Source organism: Pelmatolapia mariae, linkage group LG10_11, assembly GCF_036321145.2.
Source record: "Pelmatolapia mariae isolate MD_Pm_ZW linkage group LG10_11, Pm_UMD_F_2, whole genome shotgun sequence".
NCBI lineage: Eukaryota > Metazoa > Chordata > Actinopteri > Cichliformes > Cichlidae > Pelmatolapia > Pelmatolapia mariae.
In genome coordinates this window covers 820,728-845,503 of record NC_086236.1, presented here as the reverse complement: position 1 = coordinate 845,503, position 24,776 = coordinate 820,728, and the positions used below count along the sequence as shown (strand labels likewise).

The 24,776-nt window shown below is 48.0% G+C and overlaps 1 protein-coding gene across 1 annotated transcript; it reads left to right on the top strand.

The window, feature by feature from the left end:
• Positions 1–11,581: 11,581 nt before the first annotated feature.
• LOC134637426 (alpha-1A adrenergic receptor-like) lies at positions 11,582–24,655 on the top strand. Its single transcript, XM_063487843.1, has 5 exons — positions 11,582–11,893; positions 13,380–13,631; positions 19,118–19,511; positions 24,121–24,242; positions 24,317–24,655. The coding sequence occupies exons 1-5, from the start codon at positions 11,582–11,584 to the stop codon at positions 24,653–24,655; spliced, it is 1,419 nt and encodes a 472-aa protein (XP_063343913.1).
• The last annotated feature ends 121 nt before the right edge of the window (positions 24,656–24,776 follow it).

The window sequence follows — 24,776 nt, the reverse complement described above, 5'->3', positions numbered from 1 at the left end:
TCTGTGTCAGTCGCGCTGTAGGAAACATGAACGCTGTTTGTAGATTGTGCTCATGCTGCAGCGGCGTCCAAACAGGAAGTGACAACGACGACCAGCGACCGCAGAAAGTTAATGACGTGCTCTGAGCTCAGTTTGTGGTGAACAACTGAAGCGACCGTCAATAAGGGAAGCACGCCTCTGATTCATTAGAGGGTTGCCGAGGCAACAAAATGTCAACACAGTGTGCAATGAGTGAATCACTTCCTGTGTGGACACGAAGGACAGGGCTGGTTTCCTCCCGTGATGACGGTGACATGCTCATGTTCATGGTTGTGGTGTCACACTATTGTCATGACAACGCGTGAAACACAGCTGCCTGTGTCGGGGGCTGGGGCGTGTCACCTTCATGCACAGGTGTTCTGATCAGCTGTTTGTCCTTCCAAACCAAACTTCCTGCTTCCTGTTTGATTTAACATGCAGCAGCACTCCGGGTCTCTGCTGATGTCACCTGTGATGTCACCTGTGATGTGAAGGTCAGGGTCCCATCAGGTTAAGTCGGCTGACTGAGCTCTGCGAGTAAACTCAGAGCGTTGGTCAGGGTTCCTCTCGGGAGCGATTTGTCCTCCTCCGCTCCAGCTGGAGCTGAGTTATGGCGGTGAGCGGCGTCCGCTTGTACAGCTGGTGCGAGTTTCAGCTGATGGATAGAGCAGAGGGAGGAGGAGGAGGAGGAAGGAGTCTTCCATCTAGAGGCCTGACTGCTGTGCAGCTCAGCGTTTAACCCCGTGCTAACCTGTGTTTCCGCTCAGGCAGAGGTGATCACGCCGTTACCCAGCATGCCTCTGACCCTGACTGCATCAGGAGTGAGTGCGAGGTCGTCTGCAGCTGCTGACGGTTCTCGCTGTAATCTCAGGAATGTGAAACTTAAAGGGACGCGCTGCCATTTTTAGCCGGGCAGTTAATAACTCGGGGTCACGGCGTGGACGGGGGGCGTGGCGCTGACATGCTAACGTTCACATGCTTTACTCTCAGAGCAGCTCAGAGACAGCTCCTGAGTCAGCAGGAGGTCAAAGGTCACAGGATTCTCCTGGAGAGACATCCACACAGCTGCATTAAAGCAGGGAGCCCGAGTTTCACATCGACCATCATGTGGGCGATCGTGGCTCAAGAGTTGGGAGTTCGCCTTGTAATCGGAAGGTTGCCGGTTCGAGCCCCGGCTTGGACAGTCTCGGTCGTTGTGTCCTTGGGCAAGACACTTCACCCGTTGCCTACTGGTGGTGGTCAGAGGGCCCGGTGGCGCCAGTGTCAGGCAGCCTCGCCTCTGTCAGTGCGCCCCAGGGTGGCTGTGGCTACAATGTAGCTTGCCATCACCAGTGTGTGAATGTGTGTGTGAATGGGTGGATGACTGGATATGTAAAGCGCTTTGGGGTCCTTAGGGACTAGTAAAGCGCTATATAAAATACAGGCCATTTACCATTTACCATTATCATTCAGTCACGCCGGGGGCGGGGTGATGATGTCATTTCCACATAGATCAGAGCTCCTGGGGAATTACGGCTGTTCAGACGATCACATGACATCCGCAGACACATATAGTCTGCCGTGGTGACGCTGTGAGACCGGCTGAAGCTTCCTGATCTGAACGATGAAGACAAACAGGCTGAAAACACAACGCAGCACGACTCAGTGGCGGCTGTCCAACACTTTAATCTGTCCTTGAACTTATTTCTAAAAGTCTGACAGATGTGAACATCACACCTGGGAGAGAGAGCGCTGATGACCTCAGAGCGTCTCTTTGAACCTGCTCGGATGAAACGCTCGCTGCCTCTGAGAGGAAGCGTGTCCGTGTTCCTCACACGGAAACAGACAGTCGGAGTGAAGACGTCTCACGAAATAAACCTAAAGAATGAACTAATCACACTCGACTGAAACGCCGGAGTAAAATAAAATAAATGAGCTAAAAATACTGTGTTATGCTAATGCTATGCTAATGCTATGCTAATGCTAATTGTTATAAAGCGTGCTGGTTAAATATAAAAAGCAGACGAAAATGAGCAATTTGAAAAATAAAGTGACGGAGCTCCTAACAGGAAACACTCGGCAGCAGCTTCCTGTTTGAGGGCCTCAGGCTGTTTCTTGGTTCAGAAACAGCAGTTATTTATTTTGGAGTACCTGCTGTGTATAAAGGCTTTAAAGAGGCAGCTCATCACTGAAACCACTGCTTTAATGACTCTGTGTGACCATGACAGCTGTGATTATTGATTCATTGAATGTTAGATGATGACAATAATCCATCACAGAGGGAACAAACATGTGAATGTGACTGTGACTGTTGTATTCATCAGACACTCTCATTGAAAACAGAAAAACAGGAAGTCCAGTTTCTCCGGTTTTATGTCTGATGACACAAAAAGTCTTAAAAACGGGTTTTGTTTGTTTTATTTTAGTGACTGAGATGATGACGATCGATCGGAGCTCCAGCCGCCATGATCTTCCTGCGGAAGTCAAACTTCATCCTTCAGACTCCCAAAAACCGCCACGGAGAGAAGAACGCGCCCTCGCTCAGTCAGTGGAAACGCTGCTCTGTGATTGGACATGAGAGACGGCGCCGTCTGAACAGTTTCACATTCACGATGAGATTTTATCTAAAGACTGACGGACGTACAGAAGTTTGTTCATGCCAGGAAAGAAAAACGCAGATTTTATTTTCTCTGATTTATTTTTCATCACAAACAAAAATCTGTTTTTTTATATTTGTAATTTCTACATTCTTATATTTACAAGCAGCCACAGAGCTGCATCACACACACACACACACACACACACACACACACACACACACACACACACACGCACGCAGACACACACAGACAGACACACACACGCACAGACACACACACACACACACACACAGACACACACACAGACACACACACACACACACACACACACGCAGACACACACACACACACACACACGCACACACACACAGACAGACACACACACACACAGACACACACACAGACACACACACACACACACACACGCAGACACACACACACAGACAGACACAGACACACACACGCACGTAGACACACACAGACAGTATCGTCATTGGTCAGATAAAATCAGTAACAGCAATCCTCAGTGGGCGGAGTCAGGAAAACTCCTGAAGCTGAAACGAGCGTCCTCACTGTGGCGCCGCTGCGCTGTGATTGGCTGCAGGGACGATAACAGCTGACTGAAGCTTCCTGCAGACATGAAGCAAACTGCACAGAGCTGCACTGATGGTCATCATGTCCTCTGGGACGAGTCTGTGGAGCTGCTTCAAAAAAAGAAAAGAGGAGAAATCTGATGCAGAAAAATGCAAACGAAGCATTTCTGTAACAAACAGTTTGTTTATGGAAGTTCATCTGTGCCCAGAAAACAGATGAAACCATCATCCAGAGGACGCCGGCCACAGAGCCCAGATTTGAACCCACCCTTCACACGTGAAGCTTCTGAAACTGGAGGTTTAATTGTTTTATTACTTCCTGTAAGGGTCATGTGACTAGCTTGTTCCAGTCACATGATCGTCCTCTGGTCCCCAGACCACACGTTTCACACCCTCGCCCTGTTTCGCTGTGTTTCAGCACGCCATGGCGTCTGAGGACGGACTCGGTGGGGTCACAAACGTCCTGACGCGCGGCACATTCGGGTCATGTGGGGAACCCTCCGCCCCCGCCTCCTGCCCCGGTGCATCGTGGGTGTTTCATTTCTCTGCAACAACAAACGAGCGTTTGAAGCTGCTGCGAGCTCACGTGTTTACTTCGTGCTTCGCTAATGTAAGCGGCAAAGCAGCCAAATAAACTCTCAGGGTCAAAGGTCACGGGAGGAGGCGAGGAGCCTAAGGAGCCATGTTTTATTACCACAGAGAAAAAAAGCAAACTGTTTACTGTCCCCAGTATGGCGGCCCAGTTTAACATGCTGGTGATGGAGTTCATACAGTCAGAACCACAGCTGAGCTTTTATTATATATGATATTAAATAAATAAACAACTTATGTACGGACGAGCAGCTGGTCAAACAAACAAGTCAATAATTACATAAATAAATAAATAAAAAGAACAAAACAAATATGTCAGGTATGGAAGTTCAGGTGTGGGAAAAAAAACCCTTTTTATGTATTCATATTTTAAACACACGAGCCACGTAAGCTACAAATAAAAGAAAAACAGACTTTAAATCATTTTATTAATTCCTGTTTGTTTTATGGTAAATTAACAAAACTAAAAACCTGTTGATGTTCGTTTACTGAGATTATTCGTCAGTTATTGTTTCATATGATAAACAGTAAAACCTGGGTCACGCGACTCTGTAAACCTGGGTCACGCGACTCTGTAAACCTGGGTCACGCGACTCTGTAAACCTGGGTCACGCGACTCTGTAAACCTGGGTCACGCGACTCTGTAAACCTGGGTCACGCGACTCTGTAAGGCTGACAGTCAGAGAAAATCAGACTCGGGGAAGATGAAGATGAGGCCGTGGTTTTTCTTTGCTGGTTTTGGCCGAGCCGAGCTGGAGGGTCTTCCTCCCTCGCTGATGATGATGATGATGATCTTCAGCGTTTCGGATCCAGGAAATAACGTGAAACCTTAAACCACATAAACACAGTGAGGTTTAAGCTGCAGCAGCTCAAACATCCTCAAACACCAACACTGAAATGAGTTTCTGAGTCCCTAATCCTCCACCCCCCCCCCCCCCCCCCCCATGTCAGCACCATTAGAGGCAGTTTTCCTCTCTGTGAAGATCAGTTTATCATCAGCTCAGAGCTTTCAGTATCGTTGTTTGTCCGGCGCTGCTGCTCAGCTGCTCGTCTGAAACGAGCTGTTTTAGCTCCGCCCTCTTTCACCTCCTGACACCTGAGCACATCTCATTTCTCCAAACTGCTTGTGATTGGGTGGCTTCATCCCCGACCACCTGAACTCTGGGAGGAAGCGGCGTTCACCTCGTCAGCCCTCAGAGTCTACGCTGTGCCCGAGCGTGACGCTTTCCTCCACGCCGCCCTCCACCTCCATCACTCACACAGCTCCTGACCTCACTGCTCAGACCAGCTGCAAAGCTTCAGCGTCGCGTCCTCGGGCCGAGGATGGAGGCTCCTCCAGCTGGCTGAGCCGCAGATCCGGGGCTGTTTGTTTGGGCCGGCAGCCGTGGAGCCGTTAGCGGGCTCGGATATTTTTAGAGGTGAAATCTCAACAAATAGCTGGAAGCTTAAAGGGTTAAAGCACGAGAACACGAGCCTTATTTTAACAGACGTTCCTGTTTTATGAGCCGGCTTCACTCAGCTGAGCGCCGTCCACAGTTTCTGACTCCTTTTATTTCACTTTGGTTTCAGAGCGGCGGTAACACGAGCCGAGCACGTTTACTTTAGCCGCAGATCTTTGAATCTAAAGCAAACGCAGCTTCAGGAGGGTCCAGCTGTTCATCCAGCTGTTCACACAGCAGCTCACAGACGCTCTGTTTCCTGCAGCACTTTAATAATCACAGTTATTCTTTATAATGTCGCTGTGATCTGACTTCAGATCGTCCGATCAGTCCTCACTGATCGTCGATGTTACGACTAAAGCTTTGTCCCGAAGTATTCCATGTGAAAAACACGCTATGAACATACATCTTAATGAATGCTCATGCATGCACATACAAACATGTATGTATGTGCACATACATACATGTTTGTAGTTTTAAGGATGCTTTCATGTATCAACACAGAAAGTGTCCTAAAAATGAAATATAAATAATTTATTTCAGTTAAAGCAGAACTGCAACAAAAGCACAGAAGGCTGAGCTGAAGATGGTCAGGAGTCCATCAGACGGTCTGAGCATGTGCAGAGGAGGGAGGGTGGAGGATGAAGATGGAGCTGCCAGGAAGGAGGAGAAGAGGAGGATGCTGGGATACGGCCCCTTCTGATGACCTCTAAGGCCAAAGAAGACGAATTATAACAGACACATGAGATAACAGCAGATACACGTGTAATAAACGTGTAATAAATGTGTGTGCATGCACGGAGCAAGTGGAGATCAGATTGTGTAATCCTGCTTTAATGAACGATGGAGCCGTGTGTGCTAACTGTTCAACAGCAGCAGGATCCATACGAGCGTCTGCAGACCAACACGATCAGTGAGTCCTCACGGAGACCACAGCAGGTCTGCTTCACCCACAGCAGGTCTGCTTCACCCACAGCAGGTCTGCTTCACCCACAGCAGGTCTGCTTCACCCACGCCTCACAGTCACAGCTCGAACTTTAAAGGTTGGAGGCTGTGCTGGAGTCACAGCAGTGCTGAGCATGAACTCATGCTAAGCTGCTGTAGCAGAGAAATAAGCAGAGCTGGAGCGCTGATGAAATTTTCGGGTATTTTTAATCTGACGTGACCTTCATTCACTCAGAGCCTCCTCTTCTCATTTTAGGAGCTATTTAAAGGGACATCTCACTCGTGTTTCTCACGGACGCTGCGGCGGTTGGGGGGGGGGGGGGGGGGGGGGGGGTCTGTGTCATTGAATAGACACAGAGTTTCTCGAGCTCTGACACTGATGTTAGTGTGTCGTCTTTGTTAAAATCCTACAGAGAGCAGAGAGGATTCTGGGTAAAGAGACTGACATGTATAATGGGGTCAGTGGGGGCCCAACAACAAACCAGTGCCCGGGGCCCCTCAGGGGGTCAGCGCTGATGGTTATGAGACTGTATCCGAACGCGGCGGCGGCGGCGTGAGACGTTTCGTGACATTCTTTAGAAACACGAAGGCCTCTGGGTCATGGGAAGGGCTCGGCGCTCCGTCCCCCTCAAACTGGGATAATCGCATGTATTTGTGCTTCGGATTAAAGGATCGAGAGACGTTTGAGAAAGAACGAGTCGACCCCAAGAAGCTGCTCGTTTTCCATCGCTGCAGTTACAGCACGCACCTCCCTCTGCTGCAGTGCTGTCCACCGCACTGCGTGGACTCTGTGTGTGTGTGTGTGTGTGTGCGCGTGTGTGTGTGTGTGTGTGTGTGTGTGTGTGCGTGTGAGGTCGCCCTGCAGCTGAGAGATGAGCTGCGTCCAAACCTTTATTAATGCAGTGTTTGCTGACAGAGCGCTGGCTCACACTCAGAGCGGCCTGCAGCTACCAGTGAGCACACACACACACACACACACACACACACACACACACACACACACACACACACACACACACACACACACACAGTGAGTCACATGGTGCATCAGAGCGAGCAGGTCGTGGAGCTGCAGGTGGAGCATACACCTGAGAACACCTGTACCAGTCAGGACTGAGACACCACAGAAGAAGACATCAACAAATGAAAGCTTTTAATTTGAAAAACTATACTTTATTTTTAAAAGGCTTCCATACTTCAATAAAACTGTTCTGCTTCTGACTTTAAGAGCTTCTCTGAGGCTCAGAATACAAACATACTTTAAACATATAATAAACTGTGAGTGTCGTGTAAACACAGACGGGGACAGCACGTCCTCGCCGCCGCTCGCCAGCTTCAGCTGTAAACTCTTCCTGTTCCACGAACACTCGGTGCTAGCTGCTCTTCACAGGCTCTGGCCTTCATGGCGTCGGCTTCCCTGAAGACTTCACGTGGAAATCTCCGATACTTTGGAAGTTGTGAGGGATCAGAAATACTGGAACAGATCGTTAAACAGCCAAATTTCCACCCGGAGCTCCGAGGGAAACTCTGAGTATTTATGGCTTCAATGTGCCGACATGAGTATCAGCATGATCTTTAACCTTTGACCCTCTGAAGATCTTTAGCTCTGCTGCATGGGCTTCTTATCAGAGCTAACCGCTAACACAGCTAGCATCAAGCCAGTTGCAGCCCACGCCGTGTTTCCAGTGATGTCACAAACACAACAGGACTTGAACCCTCATCATCACGCTGTCACATCCTCCTCCACCCTCGTCAGCAGCACACAGACTGAAGGTGGAGTCACCGTGCGATTAAAGAGCGAGCGTGGTCATTGGTCGCACCGCGCGCTGACAACAGCTGGAACAGCTGCCGCCTTCTCTGGGCGTGGAAAAACTGACTGATGGGACACCAGCGTGCGAGGCGCCGCTGGCTCTGGTTTCACTGCTCTGAGATCAGCCAGCACAGCCGTCATGTTTTCAGAAAGCCTGGATGATGGAGGGTGGATGAGCTCCAGCAGCTCCAACCAGCTGCAGCGTGTTTAATGCGTCGTGCACTGAGTATGCAGAGAGCTGCAGGCGCTCGCTGCGTCGCTCTTCATCGATGACCTGTGAATAAATAAAAACGCTCCTGAACTGTAAATCAGCCCCGATTGGCCGCAGACTCGCCTCCTTTCAAATGATGTCATCAAAGATACGAGAGCAGAGGATCAATAACCGTCTGATGGATCAGGAAGTAAAATGAAGACGATCTGAATGTGACGCACGGACGGCCTGTAAATCTGTTTCCCATCATGCCCCTGTGCTCCCTCGGTTTCCAGGCGCCGCCTCACCGAGCACGCCGACAGCACAAACAGCAGCGCCGACTTTGGCCTTGAATAACTCCCATCAGGCCTCGCGTTAGAAAAACACTCGTGAACTTTGACCTGTCACGTTTATGTTCTCCACACGGAGACGCTTTATTAGGAACGCTAAGAGATGCTGCACAGACAGGAGCAGCACTCAGTCTAACCTGCTGTGTTAACACTGAGGTGAGTGACGGCGAGGGGGCGGTGCTTAAAACACGAAGCTTCTCCTGTCGGCGAGCTGCTCCGCGTCCTCCTGCACGGGCTGAGCTGTGAGGCGGGGCCAGAGTCGACCCCAGAACACGGAGCGGATACTTCATTAATAAAGCTGCGTGCGGTGACAGCTGCTCGGTGGAGTCCAGGAAATCATTCCTGAGCCGTCGGGAACGCTGCCCCCCAACAGGTCGGCTCCATCAGCTCCAACCAGTTTGACCTCTGACCTCTGGGATCAGCAGGTGATTCCCTCTGACTGCCGACCCGAGGACACGCCGTCCTGCAGGGGGATTTATTTCAGACGAGGACTCAAAGAGACGTCAGCCGGGAGTCGCTGCCCGCCCACCCCGGCCTCTGATTGGCTGCTGCGCTGTGCACGCAGCAGCACCTCTGCAGGAGGTTATTGTTGTTGCGCTGCCAACGGCATGGTGCACATTTCTGGCCGCCCTGAAAATAGACGGCAGCCTCCCCGCTGGATACTTATACCACCTGAAACGGGCCGACCTTGAATGGCTTAATACCGTCCTCGCGCTCCGGCGAGTCACTGTGGAGGCGGGGTTTCGATTTTCTGCAGCTCACTCGTTCCTCTCTGCAGCGAGGCTCCGGGAACATCTGACATCATTTATTCCTGCGCTCCTCTTCCAGCTCGTCCACATTTAGTTTCGATTAACGGAGTGGCCCCGCCTCTTTAACCTCCCGAGGGGCAGAGGTTTAATGTGGGCCCCTCGCCGCACGTATCGCTTTCATGGCGTCCTGAGACGAGCGCAGACACAACAACACACCTGCTGATCGACTCAGTGGAAAGTGTTAATAATAAAGGTTATTTCATCACCTGAGGACGAGTCATAGATCACGTCAGCTGATCAAACAGGAGGCGTGTCCCTCAGAGCCAAGGGTCAAAGGTCAGGAACATGAAGGTGGAAATAAAAACGATTCATGGGTGGATGTTTGGAGCTGCAGAAGGAAGAAGACGAAGTTCACACTGAACGTTTCATCACTTTGATCATCCTGAGCTGCTGTCAGGAGGATGATGTCACTCAGGTGTGATGTCAGTCTCACCTGTGCTGCACAGACGTGACCATCACGGCTGTGTGAGGCTCAGCGACACACAGGTGTGAAGCACATGCTTCCACACTCCCTGCACCCGTGGAGTGACTCTGAAATAATATTTCATGATCGTCAGTCCGGCCTCACGAGCGGAGGATCACCCTGTCCACATATCCCGCTCACGCCTCAGACACACGGACTCACACGTGGAAATATAAAACAGTTTCCACGGTGAAACAAAGATGTTTAGTTTGAAGCTTTAGTTCAGTACAAACTTATTAAAGTGTACTTAATAAAACGTCTCTCAGCGTTTCTTCTACGTGTCGTTCCCTCTCTGGATCCTCCACATCGTCTCACTCTGAAGACGTTTGCGGGTTTATAAACTCCGATGATAATTCCTCATGTGAGGAAACACGAGCTCGGCTCCTGTGACGCTCCAATGGATCTGTATTTTGTAATGTATTCCATTAAGTTACTCAAGTAACGTACTCTGAATACTTTGGATTACTTAATATATTATCATGCATTTTACAACTACATGAATGTACTATTGCTGTGTGATTTATTACTATTACTGAAGGTTACTCTCCATACCAAAACCAGCTAGACGTTTAAATCTGAATATAAATGAGTAACAGTAGGTGGACGTTAGCTAAAGCTGCACTTTTTGCAGCGATCTCGTATAGAAAACGATTCCAGTATCAGTCATGTGTTTACTTTCTGTCTGCTTTCAGAACCAAACATGATTATGTGCAGCGAGCAGGTTGTAATGCAGCCTGCAGTAACACGCGCTGCAGTGTCACATGACCCGGTAGCTACCACAGCTCAAACAAGCTAGCTGCAGTTGGCTAATGTTAGCTTTTAAAAGAACTTCCAGATGTTTCTGTCGGTTGGAGTCTTTGACACTGAGAGCAGCTCGGCTGCTGCAAACACAGTTTGTATTGCACAGTCAGATTTCATCTCTTTCTTCTGTAAATGTGCAGTGATGTTGAAGTTTCCAAGTCAGAAATGCATCCCTGCCCATGCACTGCTGCCCATGCACTGCTGCCTCTGCTGTGCTGGCTCCGGTCCGCTGTGTGACAGGACGCTCACATCAGAGCCTCTTATTGTGTGTTTAAATGAGCAAAGAGGACAGTTAAGAGGAAAATACTGCTGTGTAATCCGTTTATTTCAACAACGTAAAAATTCTAATTATCACATATTTAACAGTCTTTTATATTTTAAATATTTTATTTTTAAGTAACGCGGTACATGTACTCCGTTACTCCCCAACACCGGCTGCACTGCAGGGCTGTGTTTCAGTGCAGACGCGTGAATATGAGCCTCAGCAACGCTGAGATAAACACACGTGATTCATTCGTCTCTGTGTTTACAGCAGAAATATTTCATACAAAATTATCATCAACTCAAAATGAACGAATCATCAAAAAATCCCTGAATTTAACTTTTTATCAATTTTTCCTTCAGATCTCGTCTTAAGCGCATCAGCGAGTGTGTGTGTGTGTGTGTGTGTGTGTGTGTGTGTGTGTGTGTGTGTGCGTGTGCGTGTGTGTGTGTGCGTGTGTGTGTCTCGGCCGGTGAGAGTGGGATGCGGTCCTGCGTGTCCTTCACTCAGACTTTCCCACATCATCACTTGGACCATAAAAGGACACAGAGCCGCTCCCGCTCCGCAGCTCAGCCCGAGGAGGAGCTCCGCGAGCCGGCGGGAGTCAGTCACACCGCCCGGAGAGCCGAGCCGAGCCTCCACCTGCGGGGATTCAACAGCAACGTGGAAACTTTTTAAAATCAGATTTGAGAAAGTCTCGGATCCTCTGCGGGTCTGCGCCACGGTCAGCCATGAGTCTGTGGACCAACGGCTCCTCCGTGGATCTGTTCCCCGGGACAAAGACCCCTCCGCCGGACTCCAACTCCTCCAACCGCACCGTCGGGCCCCCCGGAGCCGCCCCGCTGGACCTGAGCCGGGCTGTGCCGGTGGGCATGGTGCTGGCATCCTTCATCATGTTCGCCATCGTCGGGAACATCCTCGTCATCCTGTCCGTGGTCTGCAACCGACACCTGCGGATCCCCACCAACTACTTCATCATCAACCTGGCCATCGCCGACCTGCTGCTGGGCACCACCGTGCTGCCTGTGTCCGCCACCCTGGAGGTTATTATCGATTACTCATCAATCACTTATCGATCACTTATCAACGGGTTTCTGTTTTCACATCAGCGAAGTTCAAACAGCGAGGAAGAGGAGCAGCGAGGAGATTGTTTCACTGCATTTATCAGGAAAACACGTGAAATATTCCCAGAGTGTGCTCGGAGCCGGGATCCTGCAAAGCGCGCAGAGATTTATGAGGATTTATCAGAAAAAAGAATCCAAAAACACCAAAATCATAAAAATCAGAGTCTGAGGTGAAAATAAGGAAAGGAAACTAGAAAAGGACAGAGTGAAGGTGAAGATTTAAGGATGGAAGGAAGCAGATCTAGAAATGGAAGAAAGTCCTCGTCCAGTTGGCTCAGATATATAATATATATTTATTTATATATATTATATATTTGTATTGATTAGATAGATAAAAGCCTGTAAAGAAAGGATGGCTGTCTCACCAGACAAAAGACTAAGCGTGGAGCAGTTTTCCTCGTGTTTGCAGTAATCTGAGTATTTCATGTGTTGATTCTGTCTGAGTGACTTAAACATGAAACATGCAGGCGTGCACTCGGACTGGGATTTGTTTCACTGCCAAATATTAATGTATTGATCCAAACCCTGCCTTCGACCTGTGAACGATCAGAGGTGAAGCAGAGCGATGATGCTCGGACGTGGAACATGTGTGAGCGCGCTCAAAATAAACTGGCTCAATCAGAGCGTTGCATAAGGCAGAGACGATAAGAGAGAGAGACGTCCTGATCCTAATCTATGGGAGAATTCAGAAATACTGGAAGAACAACGTTCCCAGGGAAAAGAGCAATGTTGGAGCAAAGTCAGAGGTTTTAGTTTAAAGTCAGATTTAACTTCGGTACATGCAGAGTTTACACTGCAGGTTTTAGGTGATATTAAAACATAACAGCTCAGATAAATGTGCAGGTTTATTGGGAACTCGCTTTAAAGATGCTGAATTTCTCCGATCTTTGATGACCTCTGAAGGTTTCCTCACACTCTGACCTCTGGATTGGGTTAAATTGAATTTGCATTGATTTATTAGGAAGTTTGTGGCTAAACACCTTCGTCTGCAGGTCGGTGCTGGAGGCCTCACTGATGCTCGAGTTTGAATCGTCGCCTCTTTAGTCTCAGTTTTATTCCAGTGAACTTTGCTGTTGTACTGAACAGTTTACTGGTCATATTTTCTTAAACTGGCCATTTCTCACAGCTCGCTGAGCTCAGCCGGTCTCCTCCACATGCTGCCCCCTGCAGGTGGCCTCAAGCACTGCATGATGATAGTAAAAGTGTCTGTGTTGAAGAGAACGAAGCGTGTGCAGTTATCAAAGTATCGGGGACAGCGCCCAGACAGGCTGACCATACACAGGGATTTAAATCAAGATGCAGGTTATCACTATAACCTCTGACCTCTGAGTTTGGCTGTAAAATGCTGATTTTAAGGTAATCACATCGATTAAACGCTGACCTGAATTGGACTTCCTGTCTGCAGGTTTTGGATTATTGGGTGTTTGGTCGGATCTTCTGCGATATCTGGGCGGCGGTGGACGTCCTGTGCTGCACGGCGTCCATCATGTCCCTCTGCGTCATTTCCATTGACCGCTACATCGGCGTTCGCTACCCACTGCAGTACCCGACTATCGTCACAGAGCGGCGGGCGCTGCTCGCCATGCTGGGCGTCTGGATCCTCGCCATCATCATCTCCATTGGCCCGCTCCTCGGCTGGAAGCAGCCGCCGTCACAGGTAATAATAATAATAATAATACATTTTATTTGAAAGCGCCTTTCAAAACACTCAAGGTCGCTGTACACAGTAGAGTAAAAAACAACATAAAAGCAAAGAGTTTATACAATCATAATACATAAGCAAATTTAAAATAGCCGAATGGAGAGGTTATGTGGGATAAGCTATTTTGAACAGGTGGGTTTTGAGTTGGGACTTAAAGAGAGAGAAGGTAGAGATATTTCTTAAATCAGGAGGTAGGGAATTCCAGAGTCGAGGAGCAGAGCAGCTGAAAGCCCTGCTCCCCATGGTGACAAGGCGGGGGGAGGGGACGGAGAGTGAAAGGGAAGAAGAAGACCTGAGACAACGAGATGGGGCGGTGATGTTAACCAGATCAGAGAGATATGGTGGAGAGAGATGATGAATAGCTTTAAATGCGTGCAAGAGTATTTTGAAATTAATACGATACTTGACCGGGAGCCAGTGAAGCTGCTGCAGAACAGGAGTGATGTGGTGGATAGAAGGGTTCCTGGTGATGATACGGGCAGCAGAATTCTGGACGCGTTGAAGCTTGTGGATGGATTTTTGAGTAAGACCAAAAAGAAGTGAATTACAATAATCAATCCGGGAAGTAACAAGGCTATGGACAAGAATGGCAGTGGCATGTGAGGTGAGAAAAGGACGGAGACGATTAATGTTGCGTAATTGAAAATATGCAGACCGAGTGATATTATTAATGTGTGAATTGAAAGATAGAGTACTGTCAAGGATGACACCCAAACTTTTCACAGAGGAAGAAATGGAGACCGGCGAGTTATTGATAGTAATAGAGAAACTGTTGGTTCTGGATAATGTTGATTTAGTGCCTACTAAGAGGAGCTCGGATTTATTACTATTGAGTTTAAGAAAATTAGAAGAGAACCATGAATTTAGTTCAGCTAAGCAGAGGGTGAGGGAGGATGGGGGAAGAGCAGAATCGGGTTTAGTGGACAGATAAAGCTGGGTGTCATCGGCATAACAGTGAAAATGGATATTGTATTTACGGAAAATATGTCCAAGCGGTAGAAGGTAGATAATGAAAAGAAGGGGCCCCAGGACAGATCCCTGGGGCACGCCAGTGGTCAGAGGAAAGGGCTGAGAAGTGAAGGATTTGAGTTGAATGAACTGAGTGCGATCAGACAGGTATGATTTAAACCAAGCTAGTGGAGTATGGGAGAGACCGATGGAGGCTAGCCTACTGAGAAGAATGGAGTGAGAAATAGTGTCGAAGGCAGCGCTCAGATCGAGGAGGATAAGAATGGAAAGTAAACCGGAGTCAGCTGCCATAAGATCATTGGTTATTTTTATAAGTGCTGTTTCAGTGCTATGGGAGGGGCGAAAACCAGACTGGAACTGTTCATACAGATTATTATTAGTTAAATGTGAGTGGAGTTGTGTGGCAACTATTTTCTCAAGAATTTTTGAAAGGAATGGCAGATTGGAAATAGGCCGAATATTCTCAAAATTATTGGGATCTAGACCAGTTTTTTTTAATATTGGGGTGATGGCGGCAATTTTGAGGGAAGCAGGAACAGTTCCAGTGGTAAGTGAAGAGCAGATGATAGCAGATATGAGGGGAAGCAAAGAAGGTAGACATGCCTTAACCAAAACTGTAGGAATGGGGTCTAGCTGACAAGTAGAAGGTTTTGACTTACAGATGAAATCTGAAATATCAGTAACCGAGGGGAGCTGGAAAGCAGAAAAACAGTGTGATGGGAGAGGAATTACACAGGAAGAGCTAAATCGAACATCGGAAACCAGGTCTTGGTGTATTTTGTGAATTTTCTTGATGAAAAATAACATTAAAGAATCACAGAAGGAAGACGAGTAAAGGTGAGCAGGTAAAAAAAATCTGGTGACCTGAAAGAAGAGTTGAACAGTGAAAACAGTATCTTGGTTGAGTCATCTTTTGAACAGATAATGGTGGAGTAGTAAGCAGATTTTGTTTGATAAATACACTCCTTATAATACATAATATGATTATTAAACATTTCCTTGTGGATATTCAGACCAGTTTTCTTCTAAAGGCGCTCAAGTCGTCGTCCTTTTGCTTTCAGGAGCCTGAGTTCAGCTGTAAACCAGGGTGCTGACTGAGAAAATGATACAGATTTGGTTTTGAGTGGGGCGACAGAGTTTAGGATACTATTGAGACTAGAGTTATAATAGGAAACTAAGTCCTCTTGGGTGAGCAGGTTATGAAAATGTAAATGACTAGAGAAAGCAAAAGAAAGAGTATCAGGATGGATTTTCTTAATATTCCGAAAAGAAATGGTACGAAGGTTCTTGGTTATAGAAAAGGTCATTTTGACATTGAAAGACAGAAGCAAGTGGTCAGAAATTAGCAGTTCGTCAGCTTTGCAGTTAGAAGGAGTAAGTCCAGAGCAACAAACTAGGTCCAAAGTATGGCCCTTAGTATGAGTAGGAAAGTTTATGTGTTGTTTAAAGCCAAAACTATCAAGGCAGGATGAGAAGTCTTTGGTGAGAGGATGATCACTGTTATCCATATGAATATTAAAGTCTCCCAGGAGTATTATATTAAGGGAAACAGTAGCTATGTGAGTCAGCAGATCAACAAAGTCATTTATGAAGACAGAATTAGACTTTGGAGGGCGGTATATAACAGTTATGACAGTTGGAACAGGTCCTGACAGTTGACAAACAATGGATTCAAAGGAACTGTAGACAGGTACAGACAACGGCGTGACTTTCCAGTTCTCGCGATAGATTACCGCGAGACCTCCGCCACGGCCGGACTTACGAGGTTGGCAGGTGTAAACAAACCCCGGGGGGGTGGAGTCGTTGAGCGGCGAAAAGTCATTGGGTTGTTGCCACGTCTCGGTCAAACAGAAAAAGTCAAACTTACGATCTGTGAGTAGATCCCGAATTAGATGACCCTTGCTCGTAAGCGAGCGGATGTTAAGGAGGCCGAAGTTGACAACGGTGTTGTCAGACTGGTCAGAGGTGTTAGCCGACCTGGGCAGGCTGGCTAAAACACTGTGGTCAGCAGCCCTGTCGGAGTTCCGTGGAGGACGACGAGAAGTGGACCAGAGGGTCTGTATTGGCTTAGAGTCGTCCTGATGAAAATTCCGACGAGAGCCTCGGTGAATGTACTTTCGACGAGGGAGGAAGGCGATGTCTGTGTGAAGATGAAGCGCAGCCGGCGATGGAGAAGCCAGGTGAAAGCGGAGACGGAGAAGCTCATCAGCTGAGTAGTGGTGAAATCCAGCACTAGGTCGATAAGCCAATGACATAAAAATCCAGACCCACACGAGCAAGACGCAGAACCTGCCAGACCACATCATGCACAGTCAGGTAGGCCAAACAGTCAGGTGTACGGAAATTTCGCTGGATCGCCAGTAGTATCAGCAGGAGACAAGGTTTAAAATTTGTTAAGATGTATCAAAGAATATATAAATAAAAAATAAAAGATAAAAAGATACCGGTGAGCAGCGGCAGCAAGTCGCGCCAGCGTTCACTCAACCGGAAGAAGTATGTACACCTTCCTCTCTCAAATTACCCAGCATGCACCACAGACATGAACCCACAGACTGAAAGCGTGTCTTAAAAACGTGTTCTGTCTCACGTCCAGCAGGGGGCGACTCGCCTGATGTAGAAGGAAATGAGCAGCTTTTATTTTGCCAGTGTTATTGATGAGAAACATTAAAAACAACAAATCTGAACAACGAGGGTCACATGATCACATCTCAGTATTCATTTATTTATTTTTCTCAGTATTTATATAAAAATATACATCATTCTGTCAAAGCAGCAGCGGAGCCGTCAGAACCAGTTCATATTTATCTGATTAAAATCACTCAAAAGCATAATGTGTTCATCATGTTTCATCTAAAAGCATGAAGCATGTTTAACGTAGCTTCACTCTGTTCAGTCAGCGACGAAAGTCCAGGTTATGAAACTGAGTTCACGGATCATCAAATACTTCAGAGAAAAGAAGTAACGCAGAGTCGGAGCAGATTCACAATGTAAATCATTTTGTTTCACTGAGATTCATTTATCGAGATAACCTGTAAACATGTGTGACTAACAGCAGCTAACAGAAGCTAACAAAAGCTAACAGCAGCTAACAGCAGCTAACAGCAGTTAACAGCGTGACTGCTGTAGCTAGCTCTTCCCCTGTAATGCTCATTTCCCACATTTCTTGTCTCTAATGCTAAACTGTGTTTGGTCGTTGTGCACATGCCCACAAACTACACACGCCATCAAGGCTCATCATCTATTCTCATCTCAAAACCATTTTCAGCTGCGAGCGTCACGAGCGCAGCAGAAAGAGAGTCTGAGGGTGTTTGGCGTCGTCATAGATCTGTGTATGAAAAACATGGCTGTGTCCATGATGGCCACTGTTCTGTGGATGGGTGAGTTTAAGGGTTGTGGCGTCGCTGTTCAGACGGTGGATTTTTACTCAGTTTGTTTCAGTGGCAGGTTTGCTTTCATGAGGACACGTGAAATGTCCGTTTAACCTCAGCGGCCATGTCCACGTTTAAGAACGACTTGTGGCTGTAGATGATCGTCCTCGCTGAGCTCGGGGCGTAGACTGACTGGACTGTAAAAGTCCTCCGCCTGAATAAAGCACAGGACACATCAGGCTGACAAGAACACAGGAAGCACTACAAGGTAAAGTAACCCATAAAGTCAGAGCGCCCGGGTTTCAAACACATCAACATAAAAGGATGTTAAATGTTTAAACAGGTTTTTATTATTGCTGTTCATTATTCAGAAAATATCATTTTTAATATTTAAAGATTCAAAGTTCACACTAACATCAGCTGTGAGTCTCTGAAGGCTGTGAAGATGAAAGAAACGTCCTTCACTTTGTCGGTCAGACGCAACTTTTAGAAAATTCAATTCAATTCAATTTTATTTATATAGCGCCAAATCACAACAAAAGTCGCCTCAAGGCGCTTAAAAGAAAAACAGATCCAGAGACCTGAGGAGGCGGAGCCTGGGCTCTGTTTCCTGTTACACATCTAGGAAGTGAAACCAGTCCAGGACTCCTTCACAGAAACAGGAAGTTTGTCTTTCTAGCAGAGTTGAATGAGCACAGGTAAACAGATGTTTTCATAAAGAGCGCAGCGTTTATTCCATAGAAACGTTTAAATGTTTCTGTTTGTGGAAAAATGATCATTTTACTGGAATCCTGTTCATTTTAAAACCAACGCCATCAGTGAGAATACATAATGACTGAAGGGATTATTAATCAGGAAAAATCTCGCCCTGTATCAGCTGGGATAGGCTCCGCCCCCGTGACCCTGACTAACCTGTGATATTTGATATTTTTAAACTTTTTTCTTTGATTTCTGGATGATTTCGCTGACATTTCTTTTAAAAACACGTGTCTGATGACGTTCTGCTGCCCGTCTCAGAGGCCTCACAGGTGGAGCTCGTGGTGCAGGTGTAGTGTTCAGGTGTGATGTCACGGTTACACGTCTGACCTGTGCTTCCTCCCGCAGGACGACACCGTGTGCCTCATCACCGAGGAGCCGTTCTACGCCCTCTTCTCGTCCCTCGGCTCCTTCTACATCCCGCTCGCCGTCATCCTCGCCATGTACTGCCGCGTCTACATCGTTGCCAAGCGCACCACCAAGAACCTGGAGGCCGGCATGATGAAGGAGCGTGCGGAGGACTCCAGCGAGCTCACGCTGAGGATCCACTGCCGGAACCAGCAGATCCAGGAGCTGTGCCCCGCCTCCAAGGCCAGCGGGGGCGGGGCCTCGACCGGACGCAGCTCACTCACCGTCAAACTGCTCAAGTTCTCCCGAGAAAAGAAAGCAGCCAAGACGCTGGGTGTGGTGGTGGGCATGTTCATCCTGTGCTGGCTGCCCTTCTTCCTTGCTCTGCCTATCGGTACGTCTGCACTTCCTGTTCACTCATGCCATCGCAACAACACACGCTCACAGGTGACCTTTTACCCCGTTGGCACCATTATCAAAACGCAGCGTTCAAACACTCGAACCTTCAGGGTCAGAAGTCAAACCCTGTTAAAACCAACGAAGAAGAAACAAAAACGCGTTTGTGCTTCTGGCTTTGACCCGGTTTACGGCCTCTGACAGGTTGCAGCTCCAACAGCGCCACCTCCAGTCTGTTTCAACCTCCCGTCACACTTCCTGTTTACAGTTTCAGTTTGTTAGAACAATCAGCCAATGAGGCTTCAGTCTGTTTGTGATTGGTGGAAAGATTACTGAACTGAGCTGGCCAATCAAATCATTACTTCCTGTTTGAAATCCAGAGGAGGTGAGCTCTGATTCACCTTCATCATGATCACAGAACAGGAAGTGCTCTTTCATGCTTCTGCTTCCTGTGCTGCTGTTAGCTGGAAACAGGGTCAGGGGTCAAACCTTTATGACCTCAGGTGAACAGCTCGCCCTGATCATGTGATCGTTCTTAAAGGTTCAGACTCAAATATGAGACACGAAGAAGAAATCAGAGTTTGGAGCGAGTGCTGAGCTCACATCTGGAGGTGATCCGGTGTGAACGCCTCAGATTCAAACTTCAGATAAAACTTTAAAGCCGCGCTCCGGCCGGCTCAGGATGAAGAGGAGCAGAATCCAGCAGAAAATCGGACTCGGTCACGGTGAGGATGTAAAGAGCTGCGACGGCGCAGCAGAAATCCTCCAACAACATCATTAGAGGAGAAAAACGGGTCCTCTGTTGGCTTTGGCAGCGCGGCGGCAGCGGCTGATTATTTTGGGTTTCTTCATAGTTTAAATATTTGAAGCTCCGGCTCTGCTTCAGCGGCCAATCGGAGGCCGGAGATAATGGGACCGGTCCCAGGAATGACTCGGGGCATCCGCAGTGACGGAGCGCGCAGGAAGTGAAACACGCTCGCTGTTTGTAAACAAAGAGCTCTGAGCCAATGAGAGCAGTGATCTGAGGTTGATGTGAGGTCGGAGCTCCTTTAACCTCCTAAGACCCGAACTCTTCCACGACATGCATTTTCAATTTCCCTTGGATATTTGGGCATATTGGGGCCCGATGAATGTAAAAACAAAGAATTCCCAGATTTTTTTTTTACCTTATTTTTGTTTTTAAGAAAAATGAGAGCCACAAATGAGGATATTCATTTAAAAATTTGATAGAACAGTAGCAGTATAATGTCCTCGTAAGTGGATTTCAGGCCCATGTAGAGCAAAATTGAGTATTTTGGTCTAAATAACGCAAAATGTGATGTCCACATATGTGGACGGCAGGTCCTAGGAGGTTAAACACCCGGAAAGATCCAGAAAGAGCAAAACTGCACCTGAGCAGGAGGAAGAGTAATGATGTTTAACATCTGCAGCTCTCTAAACATTAGTCCAGATGTGTCTGCTCTGTGGACTTATTCAAACTCATCAATCTGAAGATTTAAAAACAGGAAGTGATGTAAACAGAACATGTGACACTGCGTCAGACTCACCTGCTGGTTTACACATTTTTAAGCCTCCATGTTGGGCTCTCGTTTCAGGAAGTGACCACAGTGAAGTTATCAGCTAATGCTAGCTAGCTCAGTCTACAGCAGGGGTGGGCAACTCCGGGCCTCGAGGGCCGGTGTCCTGCAGGTTTTAGATGTGTCCTTGATCCAACACAGCTGATTCAAATGGCTAAATGACCTCCACAACTTGTCTTGTAGTTGTCCAGAGGCCTGGGAATGAACTAATTATTTGATTCAGGGGTGTAGACCAGGGGTCTACACACACACAAACACAGATACCTGCTAATTTTACCACAACCCTGGCTCCGCCTCCTCAGACGCTCTGTTACTACAGTAACGTCACAGCAGCCATGTTATTGGTCACATGATGTCATTAAAAAGGCTCCAACAGCACAAACACTTCCAGAGCTCCAGCTCAGGTGAAGCTAGCAGACAGCTAACAGCTAACAGCCACCTGTCAGTCACAGGTGGCCACACCCCTAATCATACAAACTTTAAACAGGTGAGTAATGAAGCATCCTCTCTGAGAGTGCAGCTCTGAGATGTCACGCGTTCACGGCGGCGGTGCATATAAGGAGGTCGTCGGGCCTCCGAGCGCCGTGGAGTGGAAGGACTCAGACCTCCTAAAAAGGCTGCTGGAGGAATCCCCGTTGATCTTCCTCAGCTCGGCTGTAACTCTCTCAATAACACTGACTTATCTCAAAGAGCCCGCCGATCACACTGAGCCTTACCCACAATCCCGCTGGCTTCAGGTGACCTCTGGACCGCCGCGGGTTTCATTAGAGACAGACAGCGGTGGCTTACTTTGGGCCGCGAGCCTCTGATCCTCTGAGTCTCAGAGAAACAGTCGCAGGATTGGACGAGCCCACTTTAACCCGCCGCTGTTTTCCCGAGACACACGAGCCGTCCACGACTTTGCGCTTTTCTACATCCGTTGAACCTCGTCAGGTTAAATATAGCTCAGTGATGTCATCATACCTGAGGCACAGCAGAACTTCCTGCTCCTCCTCAGAGCTCAGACCCCTGAGGAGGAGCAGGGAGCTGCTCCTGCAGATGAAGTCAGTGAATGAATGTGAGCTCTGCTCATAATAATCCTTCTTTGTCTGACATCATGTCTGTGTGACATCATGAGTGTTTGGAGCTGTGGGCTGATTATTAGAAACTTCATGTTTAACCTGAATGCCTGCTGCGAGCGCTCCCTCGCTCCGAGCTGCTGACCTTCGTCACACTGCATCAGCTCCACGCTGAGTCATCATCTGCACTAAATCAGCAGAGGGGGCAGCCCCGCCCCTCACAGACGCTGCTGAGCGCGCTCAGAGAGGCTCACAGCACAGGAGGATGATGCTTCAGCTGGAGCACAGAGACACGTTTATAAACACAGCAGAAACGTGAGATCCTCTGGTTCCTCCTCAGCGCACTCGCCTCCGCAACAGGAAACAGCAAAAAGACGCTAAGCTTTAATGTGGGCAGTGATCAGAAACCAAAGAAGAAGAGTGTCTGAAACTTGAACCATCACCAAACCAGGAGCTTTGCTTCCTGCAGCACAGAGGTGCATCATGGGAAACTGTGACATGTTCTAAACTTCAGTCAGACGGCTGCAGGATCGCCTTACAAGTCCATGTTCAGGGCAAAATAATGCTGCTGCTCAGGAGGCCGCCTCAGCAGCAACAATCTGATCCTCCAGAATCCTCCGACACCAGCAGATCACCTCCACCTGAGAGAGGAGGAGTCAGGAAGGCTTTAATGTGTGATCATAAAATAATAAAAACAGACGTGATGTCTGTGCTCTCACTGAACCTCAAACCTGATTCATCCACAGCCGCCAAGTTTTTACTGGTGTCGGTTTTAAATGGTTCCTAGCTCACACCTGGAGCTCACACCTGGAGCTCTCACCTGGAGCTCACACCTGGAGCTCACACCTGGAGCTCTCACCTGGAGCTCACATCTGGAGCTCCTCTGCACACAGACCGATGATCATATCATTTATAATGAAGCTGATTTAGTTCTCTGACTTTATGAGACGCCAGCATGAACTCAGCCTGTTGTTGAGGTGCAGGTGGAGACGGAGGTGGAGGTGTGGGGGTCGAGAGCTCCTCATCACTTTTTGGTTTGTTTGCAGCCCCAGTTTCACTCGAGTGTTTAGTTTGTGAGGGCTTTGATTGGTCTGCAGCTTCAGCCTTCCTCCTCCTCTGATGAAGCTCTGCAGGGCTGTGTTGTGGGGAACGCTGCCCTCTGCTGGTCATAATTCTGTCCTGCAGCTGTTTCTCTACATCATGTTCACCAGGAAAAAAAGTCAATGTCCTTTCAAAGAAAAACGAGCAGAAGTTAAAATAAAAATAATTTTTATTTAAGAAATAAGAAAATTCCTGCTTCGGTCCGTCCTCCTTTCACACAGCTTCAGGTTCTTCATCAGAGTCCATCTTCCTCCTGACGTCTGTCTGAGGGTCTGAACTCTGAACTGATTTTTTAACACCTGAGTGGATTTTTGTCTGTCCACCTGAATCTGGAATAACACGTTTGAACAGCTGACTCTGATCGATTACTGAATTTGGATGGGAAACAAATATCTGCATCCATCTGTACGAATGGTCACACTAACAAAAAAAAGTCTTTAAAATGAGACTTTGTTACCAAATAAGACTGATTAGTGAGACTTTCCTGTTTGAGTGCAGCTAACTAAACAGTGAACAGCCACGTCCTGCTACAGTGGAGTGGACGGTATGTCCTGGTTTAACATGAACTCACTGCTGCAGCACTACAGAGATCCTCCCACACTGATGTTTAGTTTCTGTGTCGTTAGCTAACATGAAGTAATGTTAGCCACAACCAACCAATCACATGACGTCACGTTTGCACTGACAGATGTTTTTAAAACTTGAACTTTAAACATTTATTTGTTAAACCCAGCGTCACACACAGACCTGCATCTGTGTGAGTGTCTGAGAGCAGGGCTCATCATGTCCCCTGTAAAGCAAGACAGAAGTGCAGCAGTCTCACCTGAAGCTTTGTGTTTGTTTGTTTGTTTGTTTGTTTGTTTGTGCTCAGGCTCGTTCAACAGCAGCCTGCGTCCTCCTGAAACCTTCTTCAAAGTCATCTTCTGGTTGGGATACTTCAACAGCTGCTTGAACCCGATCATCTACCCGTGCTACAGCCGCGAGTTTAAACAGGTAACAGTTTAAGCTCCGCCTCCTTGTCCTCCTGCAGGTCCAGCTGACTCCTCCCCTCTGCTTCCTGTCCTCAGGCCTTCATCCGAATCCTGCGCTGCCGCTGGAAGAGGAAGCGTCAGGGTTGGCAGGCGTACTACAACTACCGCGGCCATCAGGGTTCCAACAACTCGTCCTTCATGAACGGCAGCCAACAGACGTTGTCCTCCGTCAGCCCAAGTCCGCTCTGCGTCAACTCCAGGCTCCACCCACTGCCGTGGCCGTCTTCCTCCTCCTCAGACAGAGACCTCCTCCCTGGATCGGTGGCGGAGCGAGGACGGCTGAACCCGCGGCCTACATTCGCTAAAAAAGCCGGGACGGGGCGGAGCGTGGGAACGGGACAAGGGACGTCAATGAGCGGGGACGCTGCTGTCTGAGCCGCACAGGAATCTGGAACGCTAGCTGCAGCCCCAGATGGCCACGCCCCTCCCTGCTGTTAACAGGAAGTGGCTTTAAAAACACTGAATGCACAAAATGCTCTTTCTGTCCAGGTGTGAC